General features: G+C 41.6%; 2 protein-coding genes and 1 non-coding gene across 3 annotated transcripts; 1 reads left to right on the top strand and 2 right to left on the bottom strand.

Annotated features, from left to right (window-relative positions):
* Window positions 1-6,259: 6,259 nt before the first annotated feature.
* On the bottom strand, window positions 6,260-6,331 carry Trnae-uuc. Its single transcript has one exon. It is a non-coding gene; the product is annotated as a tRNA-Glu (tRNA).
* Window positions 6,332-6,750: 419 nt separating this feature from the next.
* LOC121599258 (cytosolic Fe-S cluster assembly factor NUBP1 homolog) lies at window positions 6,751-7,872 on the top strand. The gene has a single exon (XM_041926938.1). The coding sequence runs from the start codon at window positions 6,871-6,873 to the stop codon at window positions 7,852-7,854; it is 984 nt and encodes a 327-aa protein (XP_041782872.1). The 5' UTR covers window positions 6,751-6,870; the 3' UTR covers window positions 7,855-7,872.
* A 1,108-nt stretch (window positions 7,873-8,980) lies between these two features.
* LOC121599259 (protein RER1) lies at window positions 8,981-12,067 on the bottom strand. Its single transcript, XM_041926939.1, has 6 exons — window positions 11,613-12,067; window positions 11,397-11,454; window positions 11,001-11,329; window positions 10,640-10,841; window positions 10,342-10,559; window positions 8,981-10,254 (listed from the first exon to the last, which is right to left on the bottom strand). Exons 3-6 carry the CDS (start codon window positions 11,070-11,072, stop codon window positions 10,180-10,182), a joined length of 567 nt encoding a protein of 188 aa, XP_041782873.1. The 5' UTR covers window positions 11,073-11,329; window positions 11,397-11,454; window positions 11,613-12,067; the 3' UTR covers window positions 8,981-10,179.
* Between the last annotated feature and the right edge of the window lie 4,810 nt (window positions 12,068-16,877).

Here is a 16,877-nt window from a genome sequence, read left to right as displayed (position 1 = left end):
GTGTTGATCGAAAGTGGTTTTTTGCAAAAAGAAACTTTTTTTACTTCTTTTTAATCTTGTATATTTTTAGCATCGATCTATTAATTTTGGTTTCCATCAAATTTGACTCTTTTTTCTGAATAAACTGCATAACACCGAAACTCATCATAGCATCAAACTGCTTATAATCCAAAGTATTATAACACAGCCCGACAGGTATCGCAAGGCTGCAATTCAATGAAAGCGATGGCTTAGCTGCACCAAAGAATGGGATTTTCTCACCTCAGCAGCTTTCACCTTGGAAGGATCTACAATTGGATTGGAGCAATGGGATCATTCCCATTCCTCTCTATCGTTCTACCTGCTCTCGTTCGTCGGTGTGTGTGTGTGTGTGTGTGTGTGTGTGTGTGTGTGTGTGTGTGGGAACGAGTAGTTGCTTCATTGATCAACATCATGTCAAAGATGACCTGAATCATAATGCTTATGAGTCTCTTTCCTTCCATTTGCAGTAATAGCGCTTACCGTTCTCATCGAACCGCAGGCAAGCGTGCTACGATACAATCTCACCCACAATAAGGTTCTTTTTACGCAGAATGTAATGATATAAATGCGCAGCGAGACCGCAATACACAACAAAAAAAACAGAACAAACTAAATAAATCCCTCTAAAAACCCGCCAGATTTTCCCCCATTTTGCCATGCAAAATCGTTCGCTTGGCGGGCAAATGAATATCTTTGTGCCCTTCCCCCGTGGTTCTCGCACGAGCTTGGTGCACAAGATTTATCTTGCACCAGTTTATCACTTAATTAACACGTTAACACGTGTAAATGATCTGCTTGTTGATAATTAATTGACACCAACCACCGCTGCCGTTGCTGCTGCTGCACGCTGGCCGAATATCGGGCGCGCGAGTGAAACCTCCGTTTCACTTTCTGGCAGGGTTCTTCGTCACTGGAAGGAATACAAATGGCCTCTGGTTAACGGGAGGGGGAGAGGTGTATCTAAAGCTAGAAGAATGTGCTTACAGTGGTGGGTGTAAATGTGCGACAAAGTATTTTAGTATGTCTCGTTCACTAAAAGCTCGATGAAAGTCGCCTAAAGATATGCAAAATATTGACACGATATGATTTGATCAGTAGCTTGAATGGTTTATTAAGGTCCTTATTGCATTATTCTTTGCTTTGCATCAAACCAAACTATAAACCACTTACTGTACACCGTTCCCGACCATTTCCGAACCCTCCAATCCTCTGCCTTTTACTCCAATCTCAGCATTACAGAATGTCTTGCTTGTTCACCCTCCCCTTCAGATTGTGCGCAAAAGGTCTGGTGGCGAGGGGTGTGCGTAGGCCGACGGGTTTTTCCGTCCTTACCATTAGCCTTCTGACGCTCGCTTCCCTTGCCCCCCCCCCCTCGCCACCCTGGAAGTGAAACAACTTTATTAAATTTGTACCAAATCCCTTCGTACCGGCACCATCGCTCCTTTTCCCCAGCCCAGCCAAAGGGAATACACACCCATAAGGCGAAGGCGAAGGTGGATACAGGGCAGCGAGGTGTATTTTCATCAAACCACAAAATGAATATATAAATAATCCCCCGCCGGAACGGGGACGGTATAGAGACACGCGTACCACCAACAAATCCCGTGGCCGGGATGGCCTGCGTGGGTTGTTTCCTTCACTTTTCGCTCCGCTTTCGAAGTGGAAACTTTTGTGGCAAAAACGGCAGAACGGCAAAGGTGCGATGGCGAGTGAGGGAGCAACGGCAACGGAGCTATGGCCAGCTCGATAAGTGAGTGAAAGGATGCTTGAGCATTTGAAAGGTGAGCACTCCAAGTAGCGTTGTGGGTAACCGGGAGGGAATGTGGAGCAAAACAGGCAAGGCCTGCTTAGAGCACCGAACAGGCGAAGAAAATGGCGTCTGGTGTATGCCCTTTTTCCCGGGTAAAGAGCAGTAGAGAGAGATCGAGAGTGTGAGAGAAAGAGAGAGAGAGAATGAGCTCCACAAAACCACTCGGACGGAAGGTGAACCAGCCTTCACGACGACGCACAAGCACCCCGGAATGAAGTCAGCCATTTTGGAGGTTTCGCTTTCGTTTTCGGTTGGGTACGTTTTTGCCAAAAAAGAGAGCAAATTAGGGGGGCATTGTTTTGTGTGTAAAAGTGGAAAAGTTATGGAAAAAGTACTATGATATTGAATGGAACTTATATGACTTTTATTTAACTTCAATGTAAGGACTAATTGCATTCTTGCTGATTTGAAATCTAATAAAATGTTTCATTAAATATTTTTTATATTATCTTTCATATACTAAATAACATTAAACATGATCATCTGCTTAATCTGAAGTATTACAACTATCAATAAACCGTCACCAACTTATTTTATCATAGAAATGGTATCACAAAAAGATCAAAATAGCCCACACACCATAAAACCGTATTGTCCTTTTGCAGTACAATACAAGCCGTTCTTCGGAGCAACTAACAATTGACAAGAATGTCCACCGAAAGCGCACTACAGCAAGGGACCGAAAGGAAACCCCCTCAAGTGTACCGTCTCTCTGCCCCGCTACACTAACGGCTACAATTTTATTATCATTCATGCGTATCACCGAAAACTAAATGTACCATAAATTATGTATTCATCCCTGTTCCCTGGTACTAGTCCGTTTCAGTGCTCAGACAACTTGCCAGTAAGCAGACGAAAAAAAAAACTCACGTTAAATGAATAAAACGACATTCTCACTCCCTCTCATCCACCCACAGAAGAAAAAAAAATAAACATCCTCAGTTACCAGAAAGCCTAAAGAGATTAACCAGCAGCAAATCAAGCAAATCAGTGAAATATGCCCACTGTCAACACTGAATGAAATAAATGGCTAATGAGCATTGCGCACACGTCTTGTCACAACACTGCAGAGTTGGTTGCGAAGCAGAATAATGGGTAAAAAAAAAGGGACACACTATTTGTTTGGGAAAATTGTCCCCGTTCTATTGCGAAAACCGAGTGGTTTGGACCATTTTTTGCGATTTAGGGTTGGGTGGTGCTGTCCAGAAAACTGCGAGGGCGCTTGGGTTAAAAAAAAACTTACCCAAAATCAATTCAATCAATTGATTTTTTTCTCCTCTGTTCCCTGCAGCACTGTGTTTTGGACTGACTGAGGGTGACCAGCTACTAAGGGTCAAGTATTTGCAGGCAGGGGTTGAGAGAAGATGAATAGCTGAAGTGGGTCAAAAGAGACAGTGTGTTGTTTTTAGATGAAAAAATAGGTTCAGCAATACGAATGCGCCTGAGGCTATGCAAAGTGTTGTTGGAAGTAGAGTTTTAAGAAATGCGTATTGCATAACTTCTGTAACTAAATGTGCAATTGCATACCTTTAGGCGGGAAGTGTACATCTTTTTTTTAAATTTTGCTGGTGCTCTGGAAATTCAAAAAAATTTCTCACATATTACTCATTGCTCCTTTTATCATTAATGCTCTTCTTGTATGCTTGTTTCTTATCTGCTTAATACGACCACATCGTTACGAGAGATATGGAGGTATTCATCATCCCCGGCTATCATTACTGTACATCGTCGTTTCGATGAGTCGCCCTGTGCACAGCCTTAGCTCCCGAACTGTCCCTAGAAGATACAGTGGTATAAAAGAAAGAAGAAAAAAACACACATACACCGGAACAGAGCTGTCCAGACTGTCCAGACCCAAAATGTCTCTGACGGCTCTGACCAAATAGACCGGAAAAAGTGATTTCTGCTTCATCGTTACCGTTACTGTTACGCCCCATACGCGTGTGATCAGCGTCTTCAGGCGTGCGTTTTTATATGCCCATGTCTATATGGGCCTTCACCCTCCCTCCGGGGCCACTGTGTGTCCCCCGTGCAGTGCTTCTTCAAACGTTCTGGGCACGTGAACAGAACAAGTCAGTAGTGCCGAGCAACAATAAATTCCGGTCCACCAGAACGACAACAATTTCGTCCTCCCTTTGGCCACCGCCGCTGACAAAGGCACTTTAGGCGAGATGTGTTTGGTCGGTGTCGGTATCTGTCCTCGGCGGTGATGGCACATAAATTACGATCCCTTTCATTGACGGTCTAATCATGTGAGCGATTCTACCGGCGTGTACCGGCGCTGCTTGGCCAGCGGTTCTGCTCGGCCGGTCGTTTGATTGTCGGTCGTGTGCTGTCTTGTTTTTTTAGCGTTGTAAAGGCTGTGAGAGATGGGTGGTGGTGCATTTTTTTGTTGTTGTTGTTGCTATCACAATATTACGCGGTATAAGCATTGTTTGGGATGTGCTTTTCTACTGCTGAGAATGATTATTGCTCAATGGTTGGATTCGTATCGTGTATGCCTTTGTGGAAGGAACGGTAGAGATGGCAGATGGGAGTTATAAGAATCATTTGAAGGAAATAAACGAAGAATGCAAAAGGATATCAAAATGAAGATGTTACTTCATAAAACCGGATCATCGTTGTACTCTATCATATGAATAGGTTTGAGAAGAAAAAGTAGAGTTATTACCAGAATAATTTCTAAACCAGTAATACATATAACAGAAATTTACTAAAAAACACATACAAAATGAATTTTGAACTAGAGAAGGCTGAAGTAAAAATGAAAATACTAAGTAGTAGAACAAAAAAGGTATAAAAGGAACAGAAAATAGAAAAAAGATAGAGAGTATAGTAAAAAGAAGACACATAAAATGAACCAAAGTAGTAACAAACCTTCGCAATTAGTGCAAAGCAAGAATTAAAGGTATAAGACTAAATAAATATTCAAAAATTCAAGAATCACAACCTATATTTGTAACAAACAAATTCAAAGAAAATAGCTAAAATCTGAAAAATTATATATCTTTATGATTTTCAATAAACAAATGATAGAAGAAAATTATTTTTAAAAAATATGCACCACAAATGAAGCAAATATCTACTCTTTTGTAAATTTCTGACTATGTAAATCGGCCCCATGAATCTTTTATTATGAAAAAAACAAGGTGAAAAGTAAAGAAAGTGGCGCGTGCCACCCATAACGCCTCACGGGAACGCTGCTGTACAAACAGTTGCTCCTCGTTCTTCTGCTCTCGTTCGACACACTTTTCCGGTTGTCATAGCCTTGTCCTTCTTCCCTGGCTCATAGCCCTTACCCTTCCCTTTTGCTTTCACAATTGGTGACGACCACTCCCGTTACCCCCCTCCCATTCATTCGGTCACATCATCCGGTCATCCGTAATGTCATGTTCACATAAACGGTGTTCCTTCGCGGTGGCGTGGCGTCATGCAGATTGCATACTCATGTTTTCGCTCTTTTTATCTACCATTTTAACGGGGGTTAGGTTGTGTATTTCTCCGGATCGGGTGTTTGTTTTGTGACACAATCAACCTCCCACACTTGTTTGACCCGACCTTTCGGAGGTTTCACTCACTGTTCTCATACCCAACAACTTATGACTTTCCCAAAAAAATGATCAAAAGTCGTCTCCCATTGACCTCTCAATATGATGGCAATGGGAAAAAATCAACAACTTTTTTGTTATTTTAGTTGTCGTGTGTTTTGCTTGCCTGCATTAGGAATATTGGTTTGTTTTAACAGCATCGCATACATCGTGGTCGCGCGTCAAAGCGCGTCCTTGTTTGATCACGATCAAATTGCGATAGAAAGCGGCAACTAGGGATGAAAAGAATGGGCTTGTGTTTGATGGTTTGTTTGGTAGGTGATTTTATGCTTTATCCATCGGGTAGGGATAGTTATCCATTCCGTGTGCCGTGGGACGGTAAATATTGACTTGTTTTACGAGCTACAAATTGTTCGCCATTCCACGGTGGTATGGTGGTAGTCTGGGATGTTCTTTAGGGAAGGACAATCAAAAACTATAATGGAAATCGATTTGGATGGCACTTTGTTTGGGTAGCAGGGCGTGGGAAATGCTAGTTGATCGATGCGTAACAAAATAGTGCGTGGCCAATAATAATAGGATAGTTCCCATTGAGGAGAAGCAATTGTCATTAAACTGAATTACGCGAAAAAACGAAATATAGTACTAAAATATTTATTTCTTTTTTGTTGCGAAGTACTCGATCTGTAGTTCTTTCGTAGCAAAGAGAGTCCTTATATGAAGCATTTTCATTCCATTTGATCCATGTTTAAGGGTATCCTCATCACAATCTAATGTTACCATAGGGAATCTCAATAAAGCGCCCCAAAATGATGCTAATAGCCACCCCTTTACTCCTTCTTCATAGCTACTATACCATACCTAAATAAAAAAAGGCATGTTCCCATACCGGGAATCGAACCCGGGCCTTCTGGGTGAAAGCCAGATATCCTAGCCACTAGACCATATGGGAGATGATTAGAACAAGTTGTCATAATAAGTTTGTTATAAATCAATAATCGCAAACTCATTGCAATGTTCCAAAAACAAGTGGTTATTAGAATGATTTGGAGTAAAATACCGTTTCAAAGATCTGATCTATCAAACACTACTCAGCATCTAATTAGCACGAATCATTCAATCTCGAATGACAAAAAAGAAGGAGATTTAATTGCAAATGAAATTAATCCTCCCAATTTGTGTATGTGTGTGTGTGTATATTGTTGTTTTCAAACATCCTCCCCAGCTGCATGTCCCTGTTTCGTCGATAAACTTTAGCAAAGCTTTCGTCCTTTCGCCGTCAAGCTTTGCGGCTGCCCAAAAACAGCTTTCCGCCTGAAAAAGACTATGCTTTGACACGCCTGCATTTGACAGCTGCCGTCAGCTGTTCCATCTCCAGGCACAGTTTGTTTACATCCTGCCGTGCCGTAAGCAGCGATACGCAGCGAGCTGCGAAAACCGAATTTTCCCTTTTTTGTTGTGTAGTTTTCCGCGCTTTACTTTCTTCACACAATGAGCAGTGGTGCCGACGTTCCAAGCGATGCACCAGACCACTGTCCCGGCACACAGAGCGACAATGCGGGCAAAGCGTCGGCGTGTGCCGGCTGCCCCAATCAGCAGCTGTGTGCGACCGGTCCGAAAGGGCCCGATCCGGCCATCGCGCTGGTCCGGCAGAAGCTAGCCGACGTGCGCAACAAGCTGCTGGTGCTGTCCGGCAAGGGTGGCGTGGGCAAGAGCACAGTGACGGCGCTCCTCTCCCGTGCCATGGCCCACCGCAACCCGGACGAGAACTTTGGCGTGCTCGATATCGACATCTGCGGTCCGTCGCAGCCACGCGTGCTCGGTGTGCTCGGTGAGCAGGTGCACCAGAGCGGTTCGGGCTGGTCGCCGGTGTACATCGAGGACAATCTCAGCCTGATGTCGATCGGCTTCCTGCTCGGCAGCCCGGACGATGCAATCATCTGGCGGGGGCCGAAGAAGAACGGCATGATACGCCAGTTCCTGACCGAGGTCGACTGGGGACAGCTGGACTACCTGGTGCTGGATACGCCGCCCGGCACGTCCGACGAGCATCTGTCCGCGACGACCTTCCTCAAGGGGACGGACGGTTCGTGGGGCGCAGTGCTGGTGACGACGCCGCAGGAGGTCGCGCTGCTCGACGTGCGCAAGGAGATATCGTTCTGCAAGAAGCTTGCCATCCCGGTGGTGGGCGTGATCGAGAACATGAGCGCGTTCGTGTGCCCCAAGTGCACGACCGAGACGCGCATCTTCCCGGCCCGGACTAGCGGCGGAGGCGGCGGCGCCGAACAGATGTGCATCGAGATGGAGGTACCGTACCTGGGCCAGCTGCCGCTCGATCCGCGCCTCACGAAGTGCTGCGATGAGGGGAAAGATTTCATCACCGAGTTCCCGACCAGCCCGGCGGTGGTGGCGCTGGAGGAGATCGTCACGAAAGTGAGACAGTTTTTTGGCGACGGAAAGGGCGAACGGCAATAAAACTGCATTCCGGTTGAATTCACGTTTATTGTTAGATTATCTTCCGTTCCAAAATATTCCACCCGCGTGTCACCGATCGTTGCTTGAAAACGTTTCAATTTTGGGAACAGAAGAAGCCAGATGAATAATTGAGGGGAAATACAACTCTTTCCTGTCCCCTAACCGCAAACCAGTGATTGTTGTACAAAGCACGCGCCCTACTATCTCTTCTTATCGCGGTGCGTGACCGCTAGATGATCTTCTATTGCTATTATTACAAAAAAAAAGAGCTACTAGATGACGATCATGTTGAAAATGTAATTCATTTGTCAGATGCATCCGGTGCGCATTGCGGTCTGCTATCTTTCAGCTGAGACATGCATTTATCAGACCATGTTTAGGAGCCCTTTCACGATAAGAAGATAACTCACACAAAGGAACTTTTCTCAGGAACTTGAACCGAAGAAAGAACTATCGACATGAACAAAGAATAAGAAAAAAAAGCCCAAAAACCGCATCAATTTCTCATTCAGCTTATCAGTGAAATGGCTTCGTGCTGATGGTTACGTTTAAATGATTCAATGTATTATTTGGATCATGTTGTGTTAGGATAGTGTGTACACACACACACACGCGCGAGCGCGGCGTTAATCTATCCTCTACCCCACTGGTGTGACATCAGCAAATAGATCCTATATCTCTGATCTATTTCGGCTTGGTTTTGGGAGTTGGGATCCCCATTTATTCGACCCGGATCAACTAAATATCGTGGGGGCGCGCACTGTGTGTTGGATAGAAACTTAAAATTATGGAAAAAAAATAGCTAGATTTCTTGAAATATGTCCTCGTTTTTTGGGGGTAAATAGCATTGAAAACGGAAGAACACAAAATACCATTGGCGGGATATAATTAGAACTATTTCTTGAAAAAAAAAAAAACGGTAAAATAAAAATACAATAACCAAGCGAAAAGGTGCTGTGGAGGTGTGTTGGATAGAGCAAAAATAAAGGAGAGGGGAAATACTTCACAACGCTACTTACACGCAAATACGGTACCGATAATAATAATGAACCTAGCATATGAAACGCAATATAATTACAGATAACATTTCTAAACCCATCGCTAGTAATATGTGGTAGAATTCAACTAACTTAATAGCGTGATCTTATTCGCTTTGCTTGCCATTTTATAAATGATGTTCCTCTTCTTTTTTTTTTGGTTCTTTGCTTCTTCACAAAAGCTGATGTTACCCCTTCGCTTTTCGGGGGGATCGAAACTTCTAAATGTTCTTCTAAATTTACAAATTCACACACTGTGGTGCTTGCTCTTCCGTGTGGTGTGTAAAAAGAGCCAAAAGGGGGAATTGGTTCATTTAGCAGACTCATTCCGAAGAGCCTAGTTATTCCTATTAGTTATTTTACACAACTGGCAATTTAAAAAAAGCGGGAAGTTCAAACGGGAAACGGAAAACGGAGGATTGTTTACGATTTGTTGTTTAAAAACGAAACAAAACTTCAATTCAAATTATTATGTTTTCTTTTGCTACGACGTAAGCACAAAATCAATACCAGCAGGATCTGCTCGGTGCGGGTTTGCTACAGGCGTGGTACAAATACACCTACCTGTGCTCACACTCGCGCACGTGGGAAAAATGTGTTTGTTGGGGGGGAAAAGAACTAAACCGAACCGAACCAAGAAGCGGCTTGCCGCCATCGTGCTACCATCGCTCTACTGACGGGTGGGAAGGGGAAACAGATAAAATTTTGCACTACGCATTAAAACGGGACATTAAGGAGCGAGAAGCTAGGGACGAAAGTTGTAAAAAGAAAGCAGAGAGGACATATCCCTGATGATTGAAAGATAGCTACACGAATCAGTGGTAAAAAAAGAGAGAGATGAAAAATAGGCCACAAATGGAGTCATTCCTTTTGTGTTGGGGAGGAGGAAAAAGGAACCTTCCTCTCAAAAATCTTTCCCACAACGACGCATGATGATCGGCCTTTGCAGATATGGAGACAGGTGGTTCCGGGTGTGTTTCTTGTTTGCTTCTCAATGATTGAAGGGATCGGGCGGTTACGGATCGGAGTACTTTTCAGCTGTTTTTCATTCCCCCTGCACTGGTTGTCTGTGTCCTTCTCTTTAGACGGTTGTCACCGATGAAGAAGGCATTCCTCCGACCGCGGACGGGTGGACACCGGCAAGGACCGGGGACGTGGCGGCGGTGGCCGGGAACGGAGCGGCAGCGGCTGATGCTGCTGCGACCGGCCCGACACTACCGCCGATCGACGACGAGGAGGACGAGGACAACGACGAAGATGATGCTGGTAGAGTTTGTGCTTTTAATTGTCACTTTTCCTGCGCCACCGGCTGATAGCGCGGCTTACTGTGGGTGAACGGCAGGTATCGGTACTTGATCATATGCTGCAAGCGAGGGGAGAAAGAAACAAAAGATAGCGATTAGAGAGAAAGGTTTTTTGGTACACACACGCGCAGACAGACAGTAATTACCCTAATTTGCCGCTTCATCGTAATGCAGAACAGCGTGATAAAGTATAGCACCAAAATTGGCCAAAAGACCGGCACGTTAAACATATCGAAAAAGGTGCACACGATACCAATCACCGTGCTTTTGCTGATGGCGTACCAGAACTTGAACTCCGGTAACCGCCGTATGAAGGGTCGGAACTCTTCGTTCGACTTCGTGGGCAGCTCTGGACCTTGGTCATCTGCAACGAGTTAAGAGTAAGCAGCAGGTTGCAGCAACAACAGTAATGCCCATTTAAACAAACAACCAACAGTGCCTTACCGTCCAGATCGAGTGCCGGATCGATTTTCGGCGTCAGGAACGCGATGAACAGATTTAGATGATAAATGCCGAGCGCGTACGTGACTATGTACCAGCCCTGTTTGGTGAATACTCGCAGGAGAAATAAACCTACCAACCCGAGCGCGGCCGCCCACCGTACCTTCGTGTGCGGTGTCCATTTGTCCAGCTGCAGTTGATAAAGCTACACAGCGAGAGATAGAGAGCGCGGAAGAAAAACGGCTGTTTTAAATGCGTCTGCCGATTGTGGTGATACAACAACAGTTGCTACACATCGTTGGACTGCCCTTAAAGGGCGATTAAAATGCAATTAACGACCGTCGGCCGGGGGCTGTCGCTTTACCTGTCCTAGTCGCTTAAAGAATAGTGCCACCACATTACTGCTAGCCGGCGATGAAGTTTCCTCGTTCATCATCTTGAATGATGCACCGTCGCGTTGCCGTTAGTGTTGAAGCCAATGTTGCGCTTCCGTTGCTGTCCGACGTTCCGCTCTCTCCCCGACAATCAAAGTCGCCCCGAACGGAGTTGCTAGAGGTGCAATGTGGCCACTGCTTGCTCAATTTGCAGGCAGTTTGCTCGCTCCCCCTAGCAGCGACAATGTAATCCAATTATGTGCGTGTTGGCTGGCTGGTGACGTTTCGAGAAGGGTGCTCTGTATCACGCAGAAGTAACCTGAAAATAGCAGGAAGGGGGCCGTGAGTGACAATGAAACGCTGTCCCAATTCCGGTCTAAACTTACTTTGCTTTAAAACTCAACAATCCCGAGCCCAGACGTGAGATAGTGCAGTAACCTAAAACTTTATTCGAAAATAAAAACACACACGATCAATAACAGTACGTAAGGGCGAGAGCATCCAACAGAGAAAGTAGAACCGTGTGAAGCTGTCTCTATCGGAGTACGGTGGCACAAAGTTTAACTCGAAACACAAGCAAATTGGAAAACGTTAAAGCGTACCCAAAACTGATTAGCCGAGTGCGGGTGGGTGGGGAAGCACACGCATTAATATTCGCCCATACCCCCAGGTGCCTTCCTTCTCGTATCAATCACGGCCGGAGCTGTTACATAGCGTACTGTGGTGGGGCGTACACACACACACAGTTCAGCAGCGCAGCACTTGTTTTGCCTTTCCAGTCCCGAAGCACGACGGGATGGTTCCTCTGATGCAACCGGTGTCACGGGTCACGGATGCACCGGGGTTGTTGCTATTTTCACCACCCGCGGCGAGATTGCTGGTGCGATTCGGTGCGTGTGGGTGAAATATTTTGGCGAAATGCACGGTATTTTGGCGATTTGTTCTTGGAATGACGAAAAAGTGATGACCGTCACAACCACGTCAATCCTGCCGGAGCCCTCTCGCGCAGTGTGGCCAGATTATTTTAGCGGAGCACCAACATTTTATCTGTAATTTTCGGAAGGTTAACCTTTAAGTTGGCAACCGGATACCCGGGTATTTTTTTCAACTTCGAACTGCAATAACTTTTGGTTAATTGCTTTTATTGACCTGAAATTTTCCGTAGCCTCTCAACTTTTAATTTATGATTTTTTGGTGCATAAGTTGTAATTTTAAATAGCCTGTAACTATTTTATTTTGTTTTTTTTTTTTTAACTTTACCACGTAAGTTGGCAACCAGCATACCCGGGTATTCCATACACTTTGTATCGAGAATGACGTTTCTCTTCTTCTTCTTTTCGTATTGTGCTTATTTTCGAGTCAAATTCAAGCGATTCCAAATTTCAAGTGCTAATGCGTAAAATGAAAGTTCTATCTCACGAGAAAATGCATCCTTTATCTAGGAAATGGATTAGATTTGGTTCAGCGGTTATACAAATGAAGATTTTTCTGAAGTGTCGATCTGAAAGTTGGAATTCTAAGCCAAAGAAGGACTAAGATGTACATTTTTTTTCTCAGGGGTGGCAAGTTCTTTTTCTCGGGCCTCCACGCGACCGCTTAGAGCCGCTGCAGTGCTCCATCGGATACAATTTTATCGTATGTGCTGTGATTTGATTTTTGCTGGATTATTTAGACTAATTTGATTGTTTGGCTGAGTTTTGTTGTTTAACCGTAGACTTGGCAACCAGATTTACACACGTAAGTTGGCAACCGGCATACCCGGGTATTCCACACGTTTTGATGCAAAAAATTAACGATTTTCATAGGTAAACAATGCTTTCTATATTTTAATGCTGTAAGCAAGTAATGCCGACCATATATTCTCTTCTATTTCATTTATTCATTAATTTTTTTTATTTTTTGATAAAAATAACGGTCAAATTGAAATTTGGAATCGCTTGAATTTGACTCGAAAATAAGCACAATACGAAAAGAGGAAGAAGAGAAACGTCAATCTCCATACAAAATGTATGGAATACCCGGGTATGCTCCACTCCTACACAAACCGTTGCACAGAACAGATCATTCCTTTCAATAGTTTAAAAAAAATAATCCTTTTTCAACCAGAACCGATAAATACCCAATTTTGGAGTGGCGAAAAAAAAAAAAAACAGTTTAAAAATAAAGTGTCGTGTTGTTCCTATTTTCAAAGTATCCCTACAAAAAAAAAAAAAAAAACAGATACATACTGAGTGGAAAAAAAAATCAAGCAAAGTGGTAGAGAGGGGAGAGGAAGATGGGGGTCATAGACCCGGGAGGAAATAAGACTTTCGGGTCTTATTTCAGCATCTTGGGGGAAACATCAAATAAAAACACCAAAAAAAGAAGAAAAATAAGAGGTGAGCGTATCAATTTAAATTTCAGTGAAACAGTGAAGAATGAAGAGGTTTTTATGGTGGTGGAGAGTAAAACTCCCGGCAAAAGTGTGGCATGCTACAACCCATTCCTGTTCGCAAAGGCAACTGAAATGGCGATTGGATGTAGGCCATTACAAACGTCCATACTTAGAGACGGCAAAATACTGATGCGTGTTAAAAATGAAACCGAAGCCAAAAAACTAAAAAAAATTAATTTAAAACACGGTGATTGTGCTATCGAAGTGGATGTTTACGAACATAAAACTTTAAATCAAAGCAAGGGAATAATCAGAAGTGATGCGTGCAGGTTCTTGAGTGAAGAAGAGCTTCTAGAAGGTCTTCAACCTCAAAATGTATCAGAGGTATACATAATGAAGAGAAAAGGCCAAGATGGGGTTCTCAGAAACACAAGAACCGCCATCATAACTTTCAAATCTACAGTGCTTCCCAGGAATATAGAAATAGGTTACTTCACCGAAAAAGTAGAGTTATTTATTCCAAACCCAATGCGGTGCATGAAATGCATGCTTTTTGGGCATACAAAAAATAATTGCAATAGAGAAAAAATTTGCGCCAAATGTGGAGAAAACTTTCATGAGAATTGCACAAACCCCCTAAAATGCACTCAATGCGGTGAAAACCACTCAGCTTTAGACAAAGATTGTCCAGTATGGAAAGACGAGGTGGAGATAAAAAGAATACAAACAGAAAAAAGAATAACAATAAGAGAAGCAAGAAAAATTCGAAGGGAAACAGTACCAGCCATTCCTAGAATATACATAAGAGAAAATTTTTCATCAATAGTGAGAGGCAATCAAACGCCTATAACGAACGAAAAACGAAAAATAGACGAAACAAGTGAAGACGATAGAAACACGCCTAAATCAATCGAAAACACACTAACAAAAAATAACAGAACAACAAATAATAAGTACCTAGATAATAACACAGAACCCAAAAATAATACGAATTTAACAATAAGTACCAAAGATTCAGAAAACCACACAGAAATCGAAAACACAGAAACTCAAACGAATCCAAACGCAACAAATGAAAATGCCACCAATATCACTTATTTAAGTGATGCTGAAATGTATCTCAATGAAATAGACATTCAAGGAACAATCGAAATAGACTACAATGAAACATCACAGTAAAAATTACAAAAAATTTACTATTTTTACAAACTATTTTTATAGCTAATTACACAAACAGTCTTAATAATACCTAACCTTTTCCCTATAAACAAATAAAACATGGAACAATTAAATATACTACAAACTAACATACAAAGCATTCGGAAAAATAGGGACGAACTAACACACATACTACATGAACAAAAATACCACATAGCTTGCTTACAGGAAACATGGCTGAAAAATGAAAATAAAATAACAATTAAAGGTTTTAACATAATAAGAACAGACAGGGAAGATGGATATGGAGGAAGCTGCATTCTAGTTAAAAAAGGAATTAAATACAAACCAATTAAATTAATAGACGAAAGCGATGAAATTCAAATAACAACAATACTGATACACTCTGGAAATTTCATTATAATATCAATATATATAGCTCCAAATACCACCAAACAGACAATAAAAGACACTTTAGCAAAAATAACACATAACACACAAACTTACACAAACATAATAATAGCTGGCGATTTTAATGCACATCATACATACTGGGGAGATGATAGAATCGATCAGAAAGGAAACACAATAATAGAAGAAATAGACAATTCAAACCTCATCATCCTCAAAAATAACACCTACACTCACGTCCCAACAGATCACAACAAGAGACAGACATCCATTGATTTAACAATCATATCCAAAAAAATCTATAACATAATCAACAAAACTATACTAGAAAAACACATAGGGGCAAGTAACCACAAAATAATAAAAATAACAATTAAAAAACACTCAACAGAACCGATACAACATACTATAATAAACATGAATAAGGTAATTACAAACATTAAACATATGAAAGGGAAAGATATAATAAACATAAAACATTTCACAAAGAAAGTATACAAAATCATTCAAAATAGTAAACAAAAAATCAATTTTACACTAAAATCATGGTGGAATGACGAAATAAAAAAGGCCCTGCAAGACAAAAACATAGCAAGACAAACCTTCAACAGTACAAAACTTATCGAACATGCCATAGAATTCCGCAAAAGAGCAGCAATCTTCAAACTTAAAATAAAACAAGCAAAAGAAAAACAAACTGAGAAGAACATGGAAAAAATAAACAAAGATACAAGCAGTAAAGAACTATGGAATCTATTAGGAAATATTAGCAACATCAACACCACTAATAAAGAATCAAATCTAATTCACAATGAAGAGAACTATGCTAAGGAATTTATGAATTTAAATTTCACTAACAATAAAAAATCCAAATTTAGAACATTTTTCAGCACAAATCTACCGATAGATACAGAACTTCTAAATTCAGATATATGGGCAAACATACTCAAACAAAAAAAAAATACAACACCCGGCTTAGACAAAATTACATACCAAATGCTGAGAAACATAAACGACGAAACACTAACACAAATCATAACAGACGGAAACAAAATGTGGGAGAATGGCAAATTAAACAAAGAATTAAAACAAATAAGAATAATAGCAATTCCTAAACCAAAGAAAAATATAAATGATCCCAACAACTACAGACCTATAGCACTTATACCAACAATTACCAAAGTCCTAAATTCAGCAGTATTATTAAAATTAAATAAATATATTGAAACCAAAAATATACTCCCAGAAAAATCCTTTGGATTCAGAAACAAAAGAACCATAAACCAATGCATTAACTATTTCAACAACCAAATAAATCATAACCAAAGACTAAATAGAATAAGTGGAGCAATATTCATAGACTTGGAAAAAGCATACAATAATGTCTCAACAAAAATCCTTATAGAACAAATGATAAAATCAGATATCCCACCTCAAATCATAAAATGGACCTACTCCTTTCTTAGAAATAGAACCTTAATAATAGAGAGCAACAAAAAAACACACAAAATGCTAGTAACAGATGGACTACCACAAGGAGATGTTATGTCACCAACACTCTTTAATTTATATACCAAAGATATACATAAAGCTATAAACCAAACAAATAACAAAAACACTATAATACAGTACGCGGACGATTTCGTCATTCTCAGCAGTGGAGCAAACGAAAGAGAGCTTCAAAATAACCTACAAAACGCTCTAAATGCTTTTGCCATAGAAACAGAACAATTAAAATTTAACATAAACTCAAACAAGACCAAATTTATGATTTTCGGAAAATCACATCACACTATACAACTCAACATACACAATAATAGCATAGAACACACAAACACATATAAATATCTAGGAACAGTAATAGACCCAAAACTCAATTTCCACAAACACATCGAACAACTACGTAACAAGGCTACAAACAGAC

The sequence above is a fragment of the Anopheles merus genome, chromosome 3L, assembly GCF_017562075.2.
Source record: "Anopheles merus strain MAF chromosome 3L, AmerM5.1, whole genome shotgun sequence".
Classification (NCBI taxonomy): domain Eukaryota; kingdom Metazoa; phylum Arthropoda; class Insecta; order Diptera; family Culicidae; genus Anopheles; species Anopheles merus.
Note: the sequence above shows the minus strand (reverse complement) of the source record. Positions and strands in the feature narration are given on the sequence as shown.